Below are 16,179 nucleotides of genomic sequence, written 5' to 3'. Positions count from 1 at the left end.
ATAGCGCTGAAGCATTTTTCACTTTCCGAAAATCACAGAGCCGTTACCCTTAGGTAAATAAAAGGCGTTATTTTTAAAAGCATTTATAATTCGATGTTATGACATGCAAGTATCACGTCTTTAACTCTGTACAATTATCATTTGTAAATTTAGAATGCAAAGATTTCATACGAATGTGTATTGTATACAACATAAATACCACTAATTATATGTAATAAATTGTATTGAGATTCACTGTTGATGAACAGAAAAGGCATAACTATATTTTACAAAACAGGTTCTTCAGACGAAAGTAGTACTCACTGCAGTTGAGTCGAGGCTATACGCTATAACGCGTGATCGTTTGCGCTGGTATCCCTATAACCGTTTTGTTCTTTGTAACTATTGACAATAAATGTAAAGAGCTATGACTCAGTACGTTCAGATAAGATACGAATGCTCGTGTGTGATTTCCATAATTATCGACGTTTGTGGACACTGCGAATACGGACAAACTGCATAAGATGAAATCGTTTTTTTGGCTAGTAGTAAACAATTGCTTCCGAATAAGTTCTCGGATAATGCAACCCACGATAGGTAAAGCGAGGTTTTCTTCATTGGCAGTACAACAATCACGCATTAGACATTATCAAAGTTAAATAAATCTATATTTTTTGGACGCCGTACAGAACATACAATATGCATTAATCGAATATTCAACCGAGTTAAATGCAGTCAACCAAAAGGCTATACGCTACGCCCAAATATTATTGTCATAGCCTACTGAGAAGGCCACATTCAACTAACTATAGCGCTTATTTCATGTGGATGGCCCTTGCAACAATACATTGGTATACTACGTTGATGCACTGTCCAGAAAAGTCTTGTTTTGCATTTCTGTTACAATGGATTGTAAGTTTCAGTTTTACTAACGAATATCGAGCCATCCAAACAAAGACAGATCTGCCAGCTTTAGCAGGCCAGATGGAGGACAAATGCTCCTTATAGGTGCATATATATAATATAATGAGGCTTTGTTCCAGTTCTTTCTTGATGCAGCGGGGACATGAAAATCGGCTTGGGAGCTTTGTGAATCTTTTCTTTGCATTCAGCATAGTCCTGGTGCAATTAGAATTGTAGAGCAGTGAACAGAAAATCCAGTCTGATACGTTAAAAGTAAGGTATTATTGGCGATATTTGGCTTGGTTTTGGATACTAGACAAGTTTCATGAATGTCCTACGACAAGTTCTTTCAGGACATGTCGCTGTGTGATGAGGTACATCACGCGCCACAATTTTCAAAAATACACGGTAGCGTACAGCACCCTCGTTAAGGACCTATAGATATGAGCAAATCAGTCTAAATTCGTGAGAGAAAACAAATTTTTATTACGCGCAATGAAAAATCTCAAAGCCTAAGGGTCGTTCTCCGTTTTTTTGTGAGAATACTTTAATACAAATATGAAAATAAGGTGTAGCGTTCATACGCTTTTATAGCTTCGTTGATTTTTCTCTAGCAAGTTAATTTACGTATATACTTGTATTTATGATAGCATTAAACACGCAAAGCTAAGCCAAAAAAGCGCGCTAACAGTTTGCCAAAGATAGAAGGTTATCAAATATCATTTATTAAGCGATCCAATGAGGCAGAAATACATAATAAATCGGCAGGTTGTCGTTTTTCTCGTTCACGGCCCCGCATAGGTGTCAAGCAGTCCTAGTGAAGGTAAGGACGAGCCCGCATTACTAAATAAACTTCTTTCTTGCTTGAGCACCTCAGTTGTCACAGCGAAACGAGGTGAGGACATTCGTACTTGAATCTTGCCTTTTCGCCATCCATGCTAAGTGAACTGGGCTAATATAATGGAGAGCAAGCTGTTTAGTCACTCTATATAGCCAAAGCTTTTCTGTACAACTATATGTATCCGGGCGGGTGAGTTTCTTCATAGCGTTTACTTCAAAGGTCGTTTATCTGTCGCACAAACGTTTCCGGGCTATGGCCATGGCTGAAGGATACCAAACTTACATAATTACCTATCTAATTAAGTAAGCCTCCATGACATAGTTAGCCAATTAATAGTCCTGAGCGGATGAGATCCTCAATGCAAAACGAAATCACGACGCGAGTTTACACATGGTTCTTATCACCTCTCTATATCTTGCCAACAGTTGCCAGTCAGATTGCTGTTCATATCTTGCGTTTACTAAGGCCACTGAAGCCATTCGCTAAAGTACTTATTGCAAATATAAATATTCCGGAAATAGCCCACTAATACAAAAAGAGCATTACTCAATGTCTATATACGCTGATGATAGAATGTTTTCAGTAACTGCTAGAATGTATCCATAAAGAGCGAATCATAAAGGCGAAAAAATGTTTTTTTTTCGAGTTTGCTTAGCAGAGATCCGTCTTAAACATCTAGTATTGATAGATCACGGCTTCCTTTTTCTCTGAGGAGAACGCTAATCGTTGTGGCCTAATCATAATAATATTTTGGGAATGATTGAGGAAGGAGAAGTAAAATTAAAGGTTTGGTACTTCTGCTTAAAGGACCTGTATATCGCCTGAGAAGACTAATATGTATTAAGTTGCGAAAAAAAGGGTAACTTTTCACCTAATGAAAAACGTAATGTTTCATTTAAATTCTAACAACGTATCAATGAATCATGTGTCCACCATAATTTTCAGCAATGTCCTTACGTTTTTAAATCAATTATATCATTAATAATACTCCGTCTCGCCAGACACTTTCAGTTCCACTATTGGAGAATTCGTCCAGCCGGTTTTTGAAATCATGTTCCTCGTCAAACTGTTAGAAATCTCATTCGTTGATGAGAGGGGCACAAATTCGTCTGCACAAGGCCTGTATATATAGTGGAATATAGTGGGTGCAAAAACCTTCGCATCCATCGAAGTTTTTGCAGATCCGCATGGTTCATTTGTGGTCTGGCATCTTTATAAATGAGAATGACTTTGCCTCGTATGTAGAGCCTTGTCTGCTGGACAATTTTATTTACTTGATGCACCTTGGTCATATACAAGTACTTGTCCGCCATTTCTAAACATTTTTTTTGAGGTATAAAACTCTTCGTTGGACTGAGCGCAAATCTTAGGCCTTTTTGCAGCATTCATAGAAAGGTCGTCATTTCCTTCAAAACAATTAGAAAATTGTTCAAAGAGTACCGGCATTTTTTTTATCTCCTGGAAATTCCTTTAGCAAATTATGCACCCACTCGTTTGGAACCGACTTCTCAACGTTAGTATGTTGTGCCGATCTCATGTCGATGTTATTTTACTGTTTAAAAGCAACAATGTGTGGAATACTGCTTGTTCGCCCACGTGGGGCATTTTTAAGGAAGAAATATCCTGACTTTCATCGCTTACTTTTACAGAACACTTTTGGACATTTGAATCACTAAACTGAAAAGAACGTTCAAATCAAAATAGACCGTGTTGTGACAATGCTGACTATAAAAACTTTCTCCATTTTTCTATAAGGCACTTCGTCGATCCTCGAATCTTAGACTCGTATTTAGGTGAATTCTCGCACACAACGAATAACGTAAGAACTTTTTTGAAACGTTTAATAAACAAAGTAAAATTCCATGTAATAAAAGTATACGACGCAATAGCTTAACAAGCCTATCGTATACGGTACAATATGCAGAACTTCCATTTGCATACTATTTAGAAATCGTTGAATCAAACAGACTGTAACTATTGATCAGCTTGAAAGAAATTGAAAGAACTCACAACTTCCATCCAGCTGCCAAATGGGGAATTTGTTTTCGCAACACTTTAATTCAAATTCAAAAAGACGTTCCGGCAGTTTCTCTATTTTCGGATACATCAATAAATCTAATTGCCTTAATCCACTACTTAGTCTACCTATTCGCTGAACTTCTTGTTCCATCGGCCCGAATGTACGGAAACGCTAACATTTCAGCGCCCCCTTTTATTTAGTTTTAATAATAGCAGCAATGATATGAACAACTGTTTGTTCGTTGTATAAGCATCATGTAAATACCGTGTCATCGCTAACTAGGAAAGTTATACGGTGTGTACAACAAACAGCGCTTTGCTATTGTTACTGCGGCGAAAAGGTTGAACCGTATGTAAGGTTTCACAGCGTTACTCACATTGTTTGCGTGAGTAGCAGACAGACGTGTCACGATGAAATCTCTTCCAGCAGTTTTTAATTAGGCATAGGGCATATGCAGGTTTACGGACTGTAGTAAGATAGGTAGAGTACACATAGGCGAGGCTCCAGCATCGATGGGGAAACAAATGAAATCTTGAAACTAAAGTTTTCAGGTGAGGGTGGAAGACAGTAGCTGAATCACCAACAAAAAAGGTCAGCAGCCGAAAAAGTTTTTGTCTATAAGCTAAGATCCGTGAGGCTCGAGAGGGGGCATAGACACACTATGGTCGGCGCTGGAAAAGGCGGCTAGCCGTTCGAAGAAATGCCTAGCTGTCGATTTGAAGAACTCCAATTTAAATAAAGATTGGTTGTTTGTGCATTGAACCATAAGCCTCAATTCTTAGGTCTGAAAATCCTAGTCAGTCACTGAATTTGCAGAATGCGTTATATATTGTCAATAGTACTATAGCTATACATTATTTTACAAAACTAACAAGAATACGTACGGTTCTACGGGTAATTTTAGCTAGCAATAATCTTTAATTGAGACTTGATCGGTTTCCATTACAAAAGCTTTCTTTACTGTTCACTAATATGTCTTTACTTGCTTTTTTTGATTATGTACTTAATACAAGGACACGACAAATCAATAAAACAAATATACTTTTGAATGTTAATCGTGAATTTTCAATACTATCGCTGTATGCTGCGCAAATTATATATTGCACTATTAAGCTTTCCAGCTCGAAGATATGGGTGAAATTAGGACACTTCCACTGGATCTAATGACAAAATTGGGTTATTCCTATTTAACAAAACACTGTGGATGGGAAGCAGAGTCGCGAAACACCTGTGTATCTGTCTGCAAACGTTGGTGATATTCTCATCGGTCGTGAACTCCGTGGGAGATCACTGCTGGTGAATGGGTGTTGATGAAATTAGTACTCAACTATATATGTCCTGTATCACGATGTACGAACTTCTAAATGACAGTCTTTTTCCAATGATTTTCACGCTTAGTTAACCACTTTATGTTTTCTAACTTTTGGTCACCCCAAGGTCGCCGTTCTTATTATCCTTAATATTCGAAGTTTTCCATTTTGTTATAGAAATTATTAGAATTATTAGAATTATTATTATGTAGAAGTATTTCAGGATGTTCCCGAGAGTTAAAACCAAGCTTTTGCAAAGAAGCGCATTATTATACATTTCAACGGATCATTAACCTTAACAGTAAATGGACTCGTTTGTCCCATATCAGAGCTATCGTTGTGATTCGCGAAACACACGTAGAAGCAAACTGTGTTGTTCGGTAACTATCGGCATTATGTTGAATTTCTGCATGATGAAAAATTGCAACCAGCTAGTCATTAGCTATCTCCTGGAAAACAAGCTTTAAACATTTTGAAACCTCCTTAGGTTAAGCTCCTAAAAATCGGTAGTTAAGGTTTTTTTTTAATTTATGTAAGTAACCCGCAAGCCGCAAGATATTGCAAGCCGTTCTATAAGCAGCACTTAAAGAGCAATACTGGCCCTGTCCTAGGTAAAGACATTCATTGAGAAAGCAAAAAAGGCCAAAAAGCAGATTTCGCCTTTTTATTGTCGCAAGACAGTTGGTATCGTTACACCTGGTCCATCGCCTCATCGTGACTTCTATTATGCTGGAAAAAAACGCTTCGTTTTTAATGTGCTCTGGGATATCGGGTGGACAACAGAGTGCACTTCTTAAAAAGAAAAAGAAATTCTGATACGTTTTTTTAGCTGATTTTAGGCTAAAAAAAAAACTTCATCAACAGCTAGTAAAGTGTCTGTTCAATATTTTGCTGACTGCGAAGGGTGCTTCAGAAAGAAGATTCATTCTTCTAGTCTGTAAGCTATGGGTTTGCTTCCTTTGAATAAAAACGTTATTTCTATCGTCACTTTATTTCACGGTTTCATAAAGCGCCATTTTCTCTATCTACTGACAACTCAACATGCTCTTAAATGAGGTGTTCTTCTTTCATGTAGAGCATAAGTGTCGATCTAATTCATGATTGCAGTCACCCTCCCTGCAGCATATGGCGATGAAATACGCTTGTTAGGTTCCACCAGCCAGGCGAACATTCTTCATTATATTTGGAGGTCTAGGTCACTTCTTTCTTACCAACCTATCCCGTAGGATCTCATCCAAAATTTTAAGTTGCCATTATAGAGTTCTAATACAATTTGGGGCTCACTCATCTTAGGGTCGAGAAACACTCCTGTCAAAGGCCATCTACGTATGGCAATAGAATCTTTTTCTCTTGTTGCAGGGCATCATTTGAGCCAGTTAGACGAAATGAAGTATGCCGTTGACAAAAAAAACCGGCATATTCTCCTAACCACTTACGGGCCGTACCGAATGTGTAGGACATAAATATAGCTGTATCTCTGAATGTGTATATATTGTGGTGATGCGTGAGTGACATAAAACATCTATCGCTTCCGGGAGAAGTTGCAATATGGCCCAATATACTGCACTGTCGCGTCGGCGTCGAGCGCCTGCCATAAGTAGCAGATAGCATTGATGATGTTGGGTCGTCTTAAGGCCATCTCGAACACTGTTGCGCAACGAGGAAATCTTAAGGTCATACGTTCACATTTTGAGAACGATTTGATTTGACTGTCAGGGTGCCCGCATGCTGCAGTCTCATTCCCGTGTCACACCGGCTTGAGGTGGCAGAACCTCACCGTCGACTGAGTCTTCATATTGTGTAATATTCTCATATGTGACGGCAGCACATTTTGTTGCAGTGTTGTCGCGCTCCACGGCTGTCGACCGACCGTGTTTGTTGCGCCTGCGTATTCCAGCTGCTAGTGGCGATCTATGTTGGCAGTGATCGTCTAAGTAGCACAGAAGGGGCGAGATGCAACTCCAAGGTACCGACCCTGACGCCTGACGAGTATAAAATGACTCGTTCATGTTTGTCGATCACACTTTCTCGTAGTCCACAGCAACTACGACCGCGACACGGTGAGTAGTAGTCAGCGTCAGAGCCATACTACATATAAACACATAATAACGATTGCAACAAAAACATGTCGAGTGTTTATATGGCAACTAACACAGTTTGTTGTTGTACTTACCATTTCTAATAGATGCTTTTCAAACTATTCATTCTATCGTAGATCTACCTTATTGCAGAATCGGTATATGCATGTACAAAGAAAAGGTCATGATCACACGAGTGTAACATGAGATGAGGATAAACTTCGATAGCCGAATGCTTTGAATGCGCTCAACAAAGAAAGATAGTTTATATGAATCAAAATATGGCGACAGGCATAATAATTTAAGGACAAACACTTGGAAAAGAAAGGACATCAACTGGATTCTCAGCTCTTCGACATTGAGTAATTTGTTGGCATGTGTATAAGTGAGGGTTCTATATCGTATATAAATATTGTCCATGAGCTTTGAGCGATAACGAAGAACTCGTATGAATAACTATCTGTCAAGGACCTTACCTATCAAGAGGGCCTGTTAAGGTTAGCAAACTGTAGTCACAGGCTAAGCTTTTATACGTCTAGTCACAAAGACATTTACTGTACAAACCAGTCATAAGGAAAACATATATATTTCACATCGAAACGTGAGCTGAATAAGATTTTTTATATGGCACTTTGTTATTCAAATACTCGAAAAATTAGAATTCTTTTACAGACGACCAGATCTGGCCTTCGACGCTTAAGTGTAGTCATTTTGCACGAAGGTTAGTTGTTGAAGCAGGAATCTCCTGAAAGAGCCTATTGTCTACAGAATGACCGAAAATTCGCAGATGTTTCAAAAATAAGATTTAAGTCTTTAAGCAGTCAGTGGAGGAAGGTGGCGTGTAACTCCATCAAGTTTTTATTCAGGAATTGCCTGAATAAAAACTTGATGAACAAAACTGCCTATTACTATTACGTATCTACGCAGCTTGCTTGTCAGACGCGAAATTGGTCGGTTTTACTGCGTCTTCCGTAACAAAACTGCTTTGTAATGTGTTCCTTATTACACGCTTACATTTTGTTTTAGATGCAGTCGTTTTTCCGATCCTATCTTCTTATATCAAGATCCGTTTTGATTGGGGCGCTGATCTTCCTTTCAACGGTTCCTGTACTTCCTACAGAAGCGCGACTACTTCCGACAGTCAAGGTTTGCTGGAACCTCATTTTATTCATTATCTTTTATCTACTCTATCACCAATCTAACGATCTGACAGTGTTACATCACTAAAAATGACAAAAAACACGTTACGCCATTTCATGACATACTCTTTTTCCAAGAATAGCGCTCGATTTTCGGTGCGCACTTTCAGTAGTATGTTCCATCAATATTTTTTTCTAGTTGCTGCCAAAAATTAAATATTTTTCCGATTGATATTACGAGATAAGCGTACCTCGCAGACCGTGGCTCCGGAACGAAATTCCGTTTAAAATTTGATCACACGCAATATGTAACAAATACAGGGACCGACCATTAACTGACTATACTTTTTTTGATAAACGCAATTCAAACTACTAGGGAAAGTTTGTATTCCCCAACTGAGCTATTTTCGTTTAGCTAATCCTTCTATTGCATAGGTATGGATAAGCTTTGTTCAGGTATTTATTTAGCCTTAGATGGAAAGCTTTCAAATAAAACTAGTTAAAATCCTAGATGACTCTGGATAAAGTTTGTGGATTGCTAGGTGAACGCTGTGTTAAGTAGTGTGTTGCTGAAGCTATTTTTAAGGCCTGGAGTTATGGAAGCTTATGTAATATTGAGAATTCACCATGCGTATATCGTTTATTTAAATTGATGCTCCGCGCCATTGTAAATAGTCCGATTTGGTAGATTTGCTCGACTTATGAGCAAAGGCTTTGGCTAAGGAACAATTTCTCATCGCGCTTGTGTGTGGTCTTTTGAATCGTTCATTGTATGAGGAAAACGTATGAGATAGATCTGCAAAGTGATTATTGCATACAAATTATTTTCCAAGACCCGTTAGCTAGAAAACATTTTTATAACCGGACATCTTCTCTGAAGATTTCTGTAAAGAACAATCAGTGAAGGTTTCGGCTCCCTCTACTTTGTTCCTACAGTTTAACTGCTTGATCGACGACATTGCCGTGCAAGTTTCGTCCATTCATCGTATACTTTGCTATTTAATTTTTTCAAGAAACCTAACTGTGCTTTATGTAATATAATCCGCTCGGCAGCTGTTTTAGTATAATAATATAAGCTAAGCCGCTCTCGTGCTGATCGTGTGGGCTCCGTTTGAAAAAAAGGCTCCCCTAGGACCGCACGCTTTGCCTGATGGCATGTGCCCTGCACATTAGCTCAGCTAGAATAGCGGGAAGACTGTTTGCACTCTCGAAACCTTATTTTGCGCTCTTGAGACCCAGCCTACCTTAAAACACTTTGGGTCCTAGATGAAGAGGCACAGTTCCTTTCGAAGATAAATTACTTTTGTGAAAGGCGGTCGTCTGCTCCACTGAGAGCGCTGACTCTTAGGTTCGTATAAGTCTGCTAACATATGGAGCAAGTCATCGTTTGTAAGATGTCATGGCAGAGATGTAATGTGAGTGCGCGTTCGAAAGGCCCGCGCATACGGTAGAGATTCCTAAAGATCTTAGGAGCTAAATTTTCTAATAGAGACAAGTTTTCAATTGACTTCAAATGAGCTGCACAAACACTCTAATTTTAAATAACAATGCAGTATTTACAGTGGAAACAAGAACCATACCATTTTTTAGTTTGCAATAAATTCTTGCGTGAACCAGTGTATAGTTGGCGAGCTATCACGTTAATGATATGTAGGAGTAGCAAAGTACAATAATATCAACGAAACGGTATACAAACTCACCCAATAATATAGCGCTAACTTACAAATGGTTGTATATATATATATATATGTTAAGTTTCGACCACCTGCAAACGATTTTTACGGTACGTCGAACGTAAGCTGAGGTATTTCTTAAAATCTACGTTCCTTGTACCGGTTCGTGTAACTGACAAATGACAGGATTTTAGCTGCTCTTGAAGTTATGCCAAGATACAGCCCTCGTTTTAAACATTGAGGCAGTTTACGTTATTTTTAAGTGGGTTTTTTAAAATAAGTTCAGAAATGTATCTATTTTAAGTTCCGCATCCATTCATATAAAGGATGCGGTTACTGCTGGAGATAATCGGCTTGGAGTCGCAACACAGGTATAAAATGCTCAGAGAAGCAATAAAAGTTCGGAATAATCGATGGTTTGTCTCGCCAACACTGGTAATGCCTAGAATCACCAGGATGCACAAGCTCGAATGAGTTTGTTCCGATTCAGATTTGTACTTGCTTATAACATGCTAATACTCTCATTAGCCCTGCATTATATCTTTCAACCAATTTGGTTCAATAGGCAATTCTAAAAGAAATGCATTTGTGAGTATCATTTGTTGTTATTTTATGAGACGTTTTTCACTGGTTGAGATTTTTAACCAGATGAAATAGCTCCATACCTTTTCGGCTGCCATTAGTTACGTCGAGCTCGTCGGTTCCTGAGTGGCCTTTGTCGTTTATCTTATCTAAATTTATTTGTGTATAATTCCTATAAGGTGTGTAACGTGGATGAATTCTATGATGCTATGACAATTGCCTGTTCGTTCCCACCCATCCAAGCGCACAAAAGGGCCGATTATGATGACTCTGGTGAGTATTTTCACAGCTGCTGTTGTACTTAGTTGTGCTGATACTTCTGCTAAATCACCATCAAAGTCCTTTCTCTATAAACTTGCAGGGTATGAAAGATGTAATGGCATCTTGTAAAGGTACTATACTCTTTTTTCTTCATCATGGATGCAATTGCAGAATTAAATTGATACCGCTCTTCTGGAAAAGAATGGTATATTCATAAAGTGTATCAGTTCTAAAATCTGAAAATCTTGTTAACCGGATAATATAACGGTTAATTATCAGGCGCATCTCACTCTGCAGATTTTCCAAAAACATAAAAAAAATGAAGCTGTAATATAATTAATGCAACTAAACTTACTTACATAAATTATACCATAACTGTCAAAAAATGACTATTCGGTTAAAGAAAAATGCTTGCGAAGCCTACAGATGCCATTTTCACACTGTTATTTGCTTCCGTGTATAGTGTAAATTAATTCTTTTTGATAATGTGTACCATATAAAACCCAGTAGGGACGCAAGAGTGTTCATGTCCTAACATTGCCCCTGCGGTCTCATAAATTACTGTCCTATCAGTTTATATATTTAAATAGTGACTCTAGAGCTATCTTTGCCTTATAACGTATCAAAAGAAGTTTCTTATGTTCAAAGTAAGGGATTTTAAAATATCTGCACGGATTCGTTGTTATTTCGGTTAGGAGATCTTTCGACCTCAGGCAGTGGGCGTGGAAGCGAAGTGTTGAATTTAATTTTTCAAACCAACTTTTAACATCACCCTCGGCATTTTTTTGCCCATTCTCTGATTTCTTGCTTCTTCTCAACTAATAAGAGCGTAAAAACAATAGCAACAAACGTTAAAATAGAAGAAAAGCGAGGTCTTCGTTGCTGCCGCCGCCAAAGCTTACACCATCAACATAAATAACCGCATACATTTTTTTATGCATTATTAGTACTATTAGTTGAGGATGTTTTGCCTGCCACCTGGAGGCCAGCCAGCTCCGCACTCGACTTTGTCGTCCCATTTAGAATAGATAAAAGGCATATTCGACTGAAAGGGTTTGTTTTTGACTTGATAGATGATGATATTGTGTACTGTATCATACTATAATCAAAGAGCAAATAAACATATTCGACCATGACTAATCATCAATTTCCCGATATTGATAGTGCTTGTTATTTGCAATACCGTAACTATGCCATTTTTGTATTGATCGCTTTCTAGTGGAGAGGAACAACATGGATCTGGAGTCGTTTTCCGAGCAATGTTGCCAAAAACAGTGCTCCATCGGCGTTTTTATGCACCTCTGCAATAAACACGACCTCCGTCGAAAATAACTGAATTCCGACGTTCAAACAACGAACTACACCCATAAAATCATCGAATTTCGGAATGCTCCGTACTTCCGAAGAGTAGTCTTTAAAATTAGATAGCTTGCATGTTAGGGTTATTTTTTATATGCCTAGTCATGATAGATAAATTTTCGCACGGGAGCTATATAAAACAATTTTTCATGAAAAGTCACCCCAACGTTCATGGCTGTGAGATCGTAGTGCTATGAGCATTTTTATCACCAAAATGACTAATTTGGTTGTGATCTTGATCAATTGTAATTCTGTTTGTTAGAGGTTACAGTATGGCTTAAGTTGGATTCCTCTGTCGTCGTATGGGATCACCGATTTCGTTTTTCCACGGAGCAGCATCTATAACATAGCATTATTTATCTAAGCGATTGTTTACAAAAGATGCCGGAATTGTCCATGTTCGTCTTGATAATTACGGAAGGCCTCCATAGGTACGGTCATTAATGATTTCAATAAAGCAATTTATCTTACACTTGTTCAGAATGACTGCGCCTTGTTATTTAGGTTCATTTTACTGACTGAATTAATTTCATCGTTGACGATATGATTCCCATTTTAGCTAGGATTAGGACGTGTGTAAAGTGCGTTTATACAGCCGTCGCCGTAATCAATTGGAAGAGAAGTAGGTGATTTTAGGTTAGCGAAGGAAAAGTATAGCAACTATCAATATTTAGTTATTATAATATGGGCGATTATAATTTCCAAGGATAACCGCAGCAAATAATTTGCACTAGGTCGTATTTAATGTTTTTTTTCTCAAAGTGGTACTTCGCAGTCCTTTGTCATGTTCTGAGTTAGAAAGCACAGCGGTCAAAATAAGCATTCCAAAAACATGGCGTTTGTTAAAATTGATAGAGCGAAGCCAATATGCTGATGTAATAAATAAGTAACGCTGCTCATGAACAAGCATTCACGCCCTGCGTATTGACCTGTACACATAACGCACATGTTCACGTGTTGACTACATGCATAGAGAGTCAATTGAGAACCGAGAAAAGCTGCTGTAACACCTATTGTAGAAGTCACTATGCTTGCGACCATTTTCTTTTCAAATTTTCTATGAATATAGTTTTGCTTTATCAGATGCAAACGGTTCGTCGTGAGGTCATCATTTTTAGCACGACAATGAATGACCAGAAAATGCTTACGTGTTCATAGATGTTCGTCGCCAGCAGACCACACAAACTTTTGGGTCGTCAGCGAGTGGCAGAGTATTCAATAATGCGAACGGGTCAAAGAAGCGGAAAAGAAAAACGAAAAAAGAGGGAAATGCATAAATGCTGTTAATGCAAAGGGTGAAAACGAGAATAATGGATAGCTACCCCTAAGCTTTGCTCGGGTCGAAAGGATGAGAGAAGCGCCTGCAAGATCAGGAAGCAGCCATATAAGACCGCAAACAGTAATAGTAGTAGAAAGATTGGGTATGGAACGCAATAAACGGGGAAAATCCTCGGTTTAAAACCCGTCGACCGTCCTAAGAAGCTATAGCCTGCATTGAAAGAAGCCGACCGAGCCATTGTGGCTCTCCTGAGATCTAAGAAGCATATCGCCAAAAAAGAGACAAAGTGCAATGGCGAACAGAAGGAGAAGACAGAAACGGAGCGATAAAAACGCCCTGCGGCCCCTTAGATCATACTATTCTCCTTTCAGACTTTGGGACTCTGGCGAAGCCACTCTGAATCGTCCATGTGACGTGACGTATGAATGTTACCTTTCCTCTAGACAGAATCTAAGTAGGCGACGCAGCCGAACGTCAAAGTGTTACTTTGATGTTGCTAGGTCTACGCGCACTGAGAACGGCGGTCGCAATAATTTGCACTGCGGCCGTAAAGATAGCTTGAGTTGTTTTATTCCTCAAACCATAGACATATTGCTAAGGGAAAAAGAACGTCTGCCTGCTTTGGTTATGCGGATCCTTCAAATTAACCTACTCTCCTTCATCACTACTTGGTTACTTTCTTAAAAAGCCTCTTTCTTTTTTTTTTCGAGCCTTTCCTCCCAAGCTCCAGAAGGTCTATGGCTGCTACTGGAGGCCCACACATACGCTTTCCTAAGTTTGTCTCTGGTTGGTTGCCTACTCTAAAGACCACAATCTCGCGGCATTATCTGGGGCCAGACATCCTGGTTCATAGACATTCTTCATATACGCACACACTGACATGCGTCGATTCTGACGCCTACATCACGTTCGTTAGCGGATATTTTTCCACAGTGTCCTACAGTTTCATTCGTTCCCTGGCATTTCCTTCGTGCAACGTCCTCCCAAATTTTTGCTTTTTTCTCTCGTGTAAGTCTATGTGTGCTTCCTTTTTATTCCTATTTATTAATCACACTTTCCACCTCATTAAGCTATGTCCTCTACGGATAGTGCGGCGGATCTTTACAGTCGATGCAAATAAAGGTTTTAGCTCACTCCACGTACGTTCGCGTATACGAAGCTAAAATAAATGTCTGTCTCAAACTGTAGAAATATGTACATAAGTAACAACTACCATAAGATAAGCTTTACCAGTCCCTTTGAAGTTGCACCTGCTAAAAACAGTGTTGAAAACCTTGTTAATTTACATCGCATGCGCATGCATGGTTATTGCAAATATGATTTTTCCATAATAATTCCACTTCATAACTGCACATGCTTATCAACCTCATCAGTGTTAATATACCTCATCGTTTTTACTGTACGTTGGTATGACGTTCGAAGTTAAACTAGATCGCTGCGTCCTCTTCTAAAAAGGCCACTAGTGAGCATGAATATGGCACCGATATATCTTCGCTTTGCTGATGGCGCTTACGTAGCCCCTTGCCTGTGTGTTGGCACGGGGTAAAAGGAGGCCGTCAGACAGAAGCCCCATCTGTTCGTCTAGCATCCGCCTTACTGGTAGGTAGTGTGTCTCGTGACAAAAATGCTCTTCCCTCTTTTCAACCGTAGAAACAGCCACCGCCGTTTCGACCATTCCGATATTCAGCTTATTCAGCTTTGCTCGCATTTTCGTCTGCGGTGCGGCCGTTGAACGGTAAAGTTCCTCAATCTCCTTTTTTTTGGAAGGGTTACTCCGAGCAAAGTGAGCGACTAAAAAAAACCAGAGACGCCAAAGAGGGAGAGGAACTCCTTTTCTTAGTAGTCGGACACTCGCAGATCTTATTCGCAGGAATCCAACGATTGCCATTTTTCATCCACAGGAGACTTCATGCCTTTTCTCTCCTGTCCGTTTCGTTCTCCACCATCCGTAACGTAGATCGGCGACGACGCCTGCTACATCTGCTTAACGCGACGTAACCCTTTCAGTTTCAGCATTCGCCAGCTGCAATAGCAGCGCATGTTCCTTCGCGTGCTAAATAACTCTTTGCCAAATACCTACATATTTTCATCTCTAAACCTGTCAAGCGTTACTAAGAAACTTTTTCCCGACATTGTGCGGCCGATGTGTTCAATACAGTCATCTTGAATAGACCTCCTTATGGTAGCTTTTGATATATGATGACTATAGAATAAATAGCGCATTTTAGTTGCCATTAAAGGTTGCGCCTTGAAACAGGACGTAATTGTGCCGCCGCAATGAAGAGGAGTCCTCTAATTCCTGTTGATATCAAACTAAGAGTGGCTTAAGTTGCTTTTATGAATTTTCCATAAGTATTGGTTCTCCTTCTGTCATTATCAGCTATCGTATTATGTATCATTAAGTAACGTCAGTATCAAATAATTTTGCCTCACGAAAGGGATCCACAAAAAGTTAATAATAACGTTTCACCTTTTGAAATACATCGAGTTCTTTTTATTGACATAAAATAATGCAATAGATAAAAATATAGTATAATTTGTTTATTTACTCCGTTTATTATCATTAAACTAGATATTTCAATTGAAGCTAACATTTAAGGCGGCCAGTGTAACGAGTTCCGTAACGTTCGCCGTGTTAAATATGTGTGTGTGGTCCAAGTGTTTTGAAGTGACCTTGTTAAATGCACAAAGCTGAAACTAGTCCAAGGTTATGTATTGCGACTATCACATACGTTACCGTTCATATATTTTACAT

General features: G+C 39.0%; 1 protein-coding gene across 1 annotated transcript; it reads left to right on the top strand.

The window, feature by feature from the left end:
* The first annotated feature begins 7,039 nt into the window (after positions 1-7,039).
* Positions 7,040-12,628, top strand: LOC111247217 (uncharacterized). Its single transcript, XM_022797880.2, has 4 exons — positions 7,040-7,113; positions 8,158-8,277; positions 10,705-10,798; positions 12,006-12,628. Exons 2-4 carry the CDS (start codon positions 8,158-8,160, stop codon positions 12,116-12,118), a joined length of 327 nt encoding a protein of 108 aa, XP_022653615.1. The 5' UTR covers positions 7,040-7,113; the 3' UTR covers positions 12,119-12,628.
* The last annotated feature ends 3,551 nt before the right edge of the window (positions 12,629-16,179 follow it).

This window comes from Varroa destructor, unplaced genomic scaffold (genome assembly GCF_002443255.2).
Source record: "Varroa destructor unplaced genomic scaffold, Vdes_3.0 BEIS01000003.1, whole genome shotgun sequence".
Taxonomy (NCBI): Eukaryota; Metazoa; Arthropoda; class Arachnida; order Mesostigmata; family Varroidae; genus Varroa; species Varroa destructor.
Note: the sequence above shows the minus strand (reverse complement) of the source record. Positions and strands in the feature narration are given on the sequence as shown.